We start from the raw sequence: 7,889 nt of genomic DNA, 5'->3' as shown, positions 1-7,889 counted from the left end.
TGATTGAAGTATAACCCCCTGGTACATGGTAACAGAGCAGATGATTTGGTGTGTGTGTGAAGCAGCAGCAGCAGCAGCACAGTGCGATTGTGAAACAGTAACTGTGTGTGTGTGTCTCTCCCCACAGGGTGAACGGAAAGGAGTGAACAAGTACTACCCTCCAGACTTCGACCCCGCCAAGGTGAGCTTCTCACACGGACTCCTTGAACCAGGATGGAGCCCTTGAGAGATCCGTCTCGCTTCCAAGGGGGTCCTGGCAAGAAATAACACCGTCTAAAATCAGAGACCAGATCAAACATTCAAACAAGCAGAAAAATAATCATTACAAAACAAAAAGCACAAAGAAAAAATAATTCCAGTTTCTGTTATCCTGGTCACAGGCAGTGTGTCTGTGTGTCTCTGTGTCTCTGCGTGTCTCTCTGTGTCTCTGCGTGTCTCTCAGTGTGTCTCTCTGTGTCTCTGCGTGTCTCTCAGTGTGTCTCGGTGTCTCTGCGTGTCTCTCAGTGTCTCTGCTTGTCTCTCAGTGTGTCTCGGTGTCTCTGCGTGTCTCTCAGTGTCTCTGTCTGTGTTCCAGCATGGCTCTCTCAATGGATACAGGAAGAGTCACCCCCTCAGAGAGAGGGCGCGCAAACTGTCCCAGGGCATCCTCATCATCCGGTGAGTCACTCTGTCACACCTCACTCTCATTATCTCACTCTCTCACCCCTTCACTCTCTCACACCTCACTCTCACTCCTTCAATCACTCACACCTCACTCTCACCCCTTCACTCTCTCACCCCCTCACTCTCTCACACCTGTCTCACCGCCTCACTCTCACTGCTCACTCTCTCACTCCTTCAACCCCTCACTCTTTCACTCTCTCACTCCCTCACCATTTAAACCACCATAAACAGTTCCAGTGAAACACAGTTCAGTACTCGTAGCTCTGTCAGTGTTTCTCATTGGTTTTCACATTAAGCAGAACCTCCCCTTCGCCCCCAGGTTCGAGATGCCCTACAATATCTGGTGTGACGGCTGCAAGAATCACATCGGGATGGGTGAGCAGCTCTCTTGTGTGTCCCTCAGTCACAGCACAGCACAGTGTGATAGAGCATAGGGAAGCATTGTAAAGCACAGAGAGGTATTGTAAAGCACAGAGAGGTATGGTAAAGCATAGGGAAGCATTGTAAAGCACAGAGAGGTATGGTAAAGCATAGGGAAGCATTGTAAAGCACAGAGAGGTGTGGTAAAGCATAGGGAAGCATTGTAAAGCACAGAGAGGTCTGGTAAAGCATAGGGAAGCATTGTAAAGCACAGAGAGGTCTGGGAAAGCATAGGGAAGCATTGAAAAGCACAGAGAGGTCTGGTAAAGCATTGGGAAGCATTGTGAAGCACAGAGAGGTCTGGTAAAGCATAGGGAAGCATTGTAAAGCACAGAGAGGTCTTGTAAAGCACAGAGAGGTCTGGTAAAGCATAGGGAAGCATTGTAAAGCACAGAGAGGTCTCGTAAAGCATAGGGAAGCATTGTAAAGCACAGAGAGGTCTGGTAAAGCATAGGGAAGCATTGTAAAGCACAGAGAGGTGTGGTAAAGCTTGTTTATTGGTCAGTATTGGTTTAGCTGTCCAGGTCCAGATGGTTTCTGTGTGACGTCACGTTTCCCTGTTTGTTTGTTTGTTTTCCTGCTGCAGTGTGATTCTCTTACTGGACTGTGTGTGTTTGTTTGTTGCAGGCGTCCGTTACAATGCTGAGAAAAAGAAGGTGGGGAATTACTACACAACCCCGATCTACAGGTGAGCACAACACTGCACATTACTACACAACCCCGATCTACAGGTGAGCACAACACTGCACATTACTACACAACCCTGATCTACAGGTGAGCACAACACTGCACATTACTACACAACCCCGATCTACAGAGGAGCACGGCACTGCACATTACTACACAACCCCGATCTACAGAGGAGCACGGCACTGCACATTACTACACAACCCCGATCTACAGAGGAGCACGGCTCTCTCTCACTACTCTCTCACTCCTCTCACACTCTCTCTCACTCCTCTCTTTCTCTCCTCTCTTTCACTCCTTTCTCTCTCTCTATCTCACTCCTCACTCTTCTTTCTCATTCCTCTGTCTCTCACTCTCTGTCACTCCCCTCTCTCTCTCTCTCCTCTGTTTCTCACTCCTCTGTCTCTCACTCTGTCTCACTGCTCTAACTCCTTTGTCAATTTCTCTCTCTCACTCTCTCTCACTCCTCTGTCGCAGGTTCCGGATGAAGTGCCACCTGTGTGTGAATTACATCGAGATGCAGACCGACCCGGCGAGCTGCGACTACGTCATCGTGAGCGGAGCGCAACGCAAGGAGGAGCGCTGGGACATGAAGGACAACGAGCAGATACTGACCACAGGTACAGCACTGACCCCTCCGACACACACACACACACACACACAGAGGAACAACAAGCAGATACTGACCACAGGTACAGCACTGACCCCTCCGACCCGACACACACACATACACACAGAGAGGAACAACGAGCAGATACTGACCACAGGTACAGCACTGACCCTTCCGACCCACACACACACACAAGCAGAGAGGAACAACGAGCAGATACTGACCACAGGTACAGCACTGACCCCTCCGACCCGACACACACACACACACAGAGGAACAACGAGCAGATACTGACCACAGGTACAGCACTGACCCCTCCGACCCGACACACACACACAGAGAGGAACAAGGAGCAGATACTGACCACAGGTACAGCACTGACCCCTTCGACACACACACACACACAGAGAGGAACAACGAGCAGATACTGACCACAGGTACAGCACTGACCCCTCCGACACACACAGAGAGGAACAACGAGCAGATACTGACCACAGGTACAGCACTGACCCCTCCGACCCGACACACACACACACACACACACGGAGAGGGACAACGAGCAGATACTGACCACAGGTACAGCACTGACCCCTCCGACACACACACACACACACAGAGAGGAACAACGAGCAGATACTGACCACAGGTACAGCACTGACCCCTCCGACCCACACACACACACACACACAGAGAGGAACAACAAGCAGATACTGACCACAGGTACAACACTGACCCCTCCGACACACACACACACACACACACAGAGAGGGACAACGAGCAGATACTGACCACAGGTACAGCACTGACCCCTCGTCCCCCTCTCTCTCAGAGCACAGTGAGAAGGAGAAGCTGGAGACAGACCCCATGTTCAAGCTGGAGCACGGCTCTCAGGACCGGGGGAAGCTGCAGCGTGCCCTCCCCTCCCTCTCACACATCCAGGAGAAGCAGGAGGCCTGGAGAGACGACTTCCAGCTGAACAGCGCTCTGCGCAGGAAGTTCAGGGTGAGGGGGAGAGGACGCTGTGACGAGCCACAGTACCAACGGACATGCACGTGTGCTCACTCCATCTCTCTCTCTCTCTCTCTCTCTCTGTCAGGATGAGAAGAAGGTGATAAAGGAGGAGAGTGAGAGGGACGGGGCTCTGCTCAGTAAAGCCTGCCTGTCCATCCCGCTGGTGAAAGAGACTGAGGATGACAAGAGACTGGCCAGCCTGCTCACCCTGCACAGCGCAGACTGTGAGTCTCTGAAATCTGTATCCCCTGAACCCCCCTGACACCCCCTGACACCCCCTGACACCCTGCACCCTGACACACACTGCTCACTGTGTGTCCCTCGCTGTGTCTGTGTGTCCCTCGCTATGTCTGTGTGTCCCTCGCTGTGTCTGCGTGTCCCTCGTCGTGTCTGTGTGTCCCTCGTCGTGTCTGTGTGTCCCTCGCCGTGTCTGTGTGTCCCTCGCTGTGTCTGCGTGTCCCTCGCCGTGTCTGCGTGTCCCTCGCTGTGTCTGCGTGTCCCTCGCCGTGTCTGCGTGTCCCTCGCTGTGTCTGCGTGTCCCTCACTGTGTCTGTCTGTCTCTCCCCCTCAGCGTACGAGGACAGGCAGCGGTTGAAGCGGAGAGAGATCTCGGCTCGCTCCTGGTTTCCTTCCCCCGTCGCAGACCGAGCCTCGGACACCCTGAAGAGACTGGGGCTGACCCTGGGCTCCACCTCGGCCCCCTCGCTGGGCTCCCCGAGCTGCTCCACAGTGCTGCCTGTCAGCAAGGGACTGGGGATCGTGCGCAGGAGATCAGCAGGGAGCGATATCACCGCTGCACAGGAACCAGAGGCATCCCTGGGGGTCAGAGAGAGCGACACACCTCGGGGGAATGATATCACCGACGCACCGGGGGGTGGGGGAACCCCATTCGACAGCGCACAGGCACAGACCCCCAGTGCAGAGACCCAGGCAGGGGGCTGTTTTGCGGGAGAGGCTGAGCCGTGCACCGCCCTCCCCCTCACCTCTCTGGTGGCAGACTACTGGGGCTCCAGCTCCGAGTCAGAGTCCTGAGAGAGGAGACTGAGGAGGGGACAGTGAACTGGACTGTCTGCCTGTCCAAATAAACTGAGCATCTCGGAGACTTCACAACAACAGCAGAACAATGTGTTATTTGCATCTGGGTTTGGTAAATATGAGGAATAAATCATTGAAACGGGAAGCTCTGCTTTGTGGCAGTTATTTCATCTCAAAACGAGAGAAACAGATTCACGTAAACCAGTTAGAAACCAGGTCAATATACAGAGGCTGTGACGACACCGTGAAGGTGTGACTAGCAGAACACTTTGTGTTCTTCACTGATAATCCAGCAAGGAGGCCAGGAGCACCGCGGGCTGCTCCCACGCTGTACAGCCGCTGGAAATGTTTGAGACGCGATCATTTCTGATCAGCTGAAGGCGTGGAATCGTGATGCGGGGGTATTAGCGCCCTCTGGTGGAATTAATTAGGTTGACAACATGAATGACTAAAATCTAATCTTGTTGCAACTTCATAATACAAAGGTTAACAATGCTTAGGGTCGGTCTGATTCCTCTAAATGAGAGTGTGTGCGTGTGTCAGTGTCTAGAGTGTATTTGTCAGTGTTCGTGGGTGTGTGGGCAGGTTTATAGCGCTTGCTGGGTCAAAAAAGTCTCCACAAGGAAGGAAAGTCTGACAAAACCTACCTTATGAAGACACAGGCCAAGTCCTTGTCGTGCTTAAACAGATATTTTAAAACCTCCACAGGTGACCACGCCCCTCCCAAGTACACCTCCACAGGTGACCACGCCCCTCCCAAGTACACCTCCACAGGTGACCACGCCCCTCCCAAGTACACCTCCACAGGTGACCACGCCCCTCCCAAGTACACCTCCACAGGTGACCACGCCCCTCCCAAGTACACCTCCACAGGTGACCACGCCCCTCCCAAGTACACCTCCACGGGTGACCACGCCCCCTCCCAAGTACACCTCCACAGGTGACCACGCCCCTCCCAAGTACACCTCCACAGGTGACCACGCCCCTCCCAAGTACACCTCCACAGGTGACCACGCCCCCTCCCAAGTGCACATCCACAGGTGACCACGCCCCGCGCAGGTAGATCGGAAAGATGGCGGCCGGGGTAACACGGTGAGTTTGAGCTCCGTAACTTTCTCGTGGTTTTTAATGTGTTTGTTTCGGTTGGGAGGGTGCAGAGAGAGCATGCATGTGGTCAGCTGGTCTTTGCATATTCTACACACGACGGAGATTGACTCGATGGCTTGGTCAGCCACACTTTATCTCGGTTTAAATGATTATGCGTTGTTTATGTACGATGTCATTGGAAATGTGGGTCTAAGAGTCAGGGGCCCGCTTTTTAATTGAAGTGGCATTAACTGCGCAAAACAAACCAGGAAACGCTGCAGATACAAATAGATATATAATCTCCTCGTGGTGTAACTCTTGTGATTTTGTGGTGTGTGTTTTTTTCAGGTAAAATCCCAGATTCCCTGTTTCTTTTGGTGTGCAGCCTTGGCGTGATTCACACACAGGAGGAGAAGGATTCAGAGTCTCGGTAAGGCACAGAATGATCTATTCCATTCTAGTTGTGTGATATTGATGTGCAATCATATTAATAATAATAATAATAATATTAATACTATTCTCTAAGGAATAGGAACAGAAACAGATGGAGAAACGCGCGGGACACACATTTCAAACGGGTGCATCTTATTAGATGAAGCAACCGCAGTCATGATTATTGATACTAATAAGATGATTGTTATTAATTGGTCCAGCTTGTTCTCTCCCTCTCTCGATGTCTCGAAGGAACACGCGAGGCGCTGTGTATTCTGCAGAGAGGACGGTGAGGTGCGGTCGAATCCACGCAGTCCAGGGAAGTAAATGATAACGATACTCAAAGCGGATTGCTTTTACCGATGGACTGGATACGATGTAACTGGAGAGTCTGGGTAGAAATGACGCGACTTTAAAAATATAAACGGACTGCCCGTTCAACGAGGATTCACGATTAAAGTTACACACCCCGCTGCACAGAGACTGTGTGAACTAGCATCGCTGTCGAGTCTGTGTGTGTCTTTCAGTGCCGAGATGCGTCCTCCTCATCCTCATCACCGCTGCCCGTCTGAGTGCACGCCGACCCGGGATCGATCTGCGAGCCCCTCTCGATGTTGTCATGGTAAGAGAGAGATGTTATTTTGTTGTAATCTGCTTCACGGTGTGCTCTCGCTAAACGCTTGAAAGTCGACGGGGCCCGACAGCCGTGTGGCGTGCACGATCTGGCGCTGTAACTGTAACACTGAAACACAGTGACGTGCAGCAGACGTGGTCAGTGTTTGTGTTGACCTGTTTGCTCGCTTGTGCGTCACTTTGACAGCTGTGTGATGTTTTATTTTTGCTCTTGTTTCAGGATAGACACGCGCGGTTCTGCAGCGCCGGTGACGCTCCTGCCTCTGTCCGCTTCTGGAGTCTCGGGGTCGGAACACGCAGCTGGATTCCCGGGCTGGTTTTGTTTTTGTCGAGTCGTTGCTCATCTCAAAGCCCAGCCGTGCCTCGGAGTGTTTCTGCAGGATTGTGTGTGTTGCTATGGTGATTGTGACCAGTGTTTGACTTTGCAAATAAAGATTGTATATCGATTATTTTTTGGCATGTTTTCATTTCCAGCTTTCTATTCAAGTTGTCTGCAGCTCTTGTCTCGACCCCCCCCCCCCCCCCCCGTAAAGAGGTGTGTTTTTTGGCAGGTGAATATAATAATAAGAAAGAAATTATTAGCAGACGTCCTTATCCAGGGCGACTTACAATTGTTACAAGATATCTCATTATTTTTACATACAATTACCCATTTATACAGTTGGATTTTTACTGGAGCAATCTAGGTAAAGTACCTTGCTCAAGGGTACAGCAGCAGTGTCCCCACCGGGGATTGAACCCTCTGGTCAAGAGTCTTGACCACTACTCCACACTGCTGCCAATATGTCCCGCACAGTCAGTCTCTGACAAACCATCTGATTGCGGCTTCCTTAGACCACAGTGTGGATTATGTACCCTAGCGGCCAAAAATTCACACTGCGGTATAGAAAAGGAGCCATGTTTGGCTCCTCCAAATGCCTTTAAGTATTTTGGCGGGAAAATGTGGCTCTGTGAAAGCAGGACCCGCATCTGCAGTGCCCAACACACCATGTGATAGCGACTCCCCTCACAGGAAACCGCGATCGCATGGTTTGTCAGAGACTGCCCGGCCAGTCACGCTAAGGAATGAAGGAGGCGAGGCAGCGGATACACAGGGGGTGAACTTTAATAACATGCAGGACAGAATCCAATAACAGAGAGTATCAAAAACACAATGCACAGCAAACACGGGCACTGCAGCGGAATCAACCACAAGAACACGTTCACACAACGACAGTCCTGCTGAAAGAACCACAAGCGACTTGCAGAAACAGCAGCGAGCGATTCAATGCGCTGCTGCTGCCGGGAGGGTCGCGTCTCCACGGGAAGCACA

General features: G+C 51.7%; 1 protein-coding gene across 3 annotated transcripts in view; it reads left to right on the top strand.

Annotated features, from left to right (window-relative positions):
- The window catches only part of LOC117968842 (probable splicing factor YJU2B), an 8,761-nt gene extending 1,727 nt beyond the window's left edge, over positions 1-7,034 (top strand). For 2 of the 3 annotated variants that reach the window (XM_059006943.1, XM_059006942.1), the window contains exons 3-13: positions 128-181; positions 575-657; positions 983-1,038; positions 1,711-1,771; positions 2,248-2,390; positions 3,210-3,382; positions 3,477-3,615; positions 3,963-5,518; positions 5,861-5,942; positions 6,197-6,566; positions 6,798-7,034. In XM_059006943.1, the coding sequence (XP_058862926.1) occupies positions 128-181; positions 575-657; positions 983-1,038; positions 1,711-1,771; positions 2,248-2,390; positions 3,210-3,382; positions 3,477-3,615; positions 3,963-4,423 (1,170 nt within the window). In that variant the 3' untranslated portion in view covers positions 4,424-5,518; positions 5,861-5,942; positions 6,197-6,566; positions 6,798-7,034. The remainder of the gene's footprint in view (positions 1-127; positions 182-574; positions 658-982; positions 1,039-1,710; positions 1,772-2,247; positions 2,391-3,209; positions 3,383-3,476; positions 3,616-3,962; positions 5,519-5,860; positions 5,943-6,196; positions 6,567-6,797) is intronic. The other variant, XM_059006944.1, reaches the window with a different exon arrangement.
- Positions 7,035-7,889: the final 855 nt, after the last annotated feature.

The sequence above is a fragment of the Acipenser ruthenus genome, chromosome 34, assembly GCF_902713425.1.
Source record: "Acipenser ruthenus chromosome 34, fAciRut3.2 maternal haplotype, whole genome shotgun sequence".
In the NCBI taxonomy this organism is placed as follows: Eukaryota; Metazoa; Chordata; class Actinopteri; order Acipenseriformes; family Acipenseridae; genus Acipenser; species Acipenser ruthenus.
Note: the sequence above shows the minus strand (reverse complement) of the source record. Positions and strands in the feature narration are given on the sequence as shown.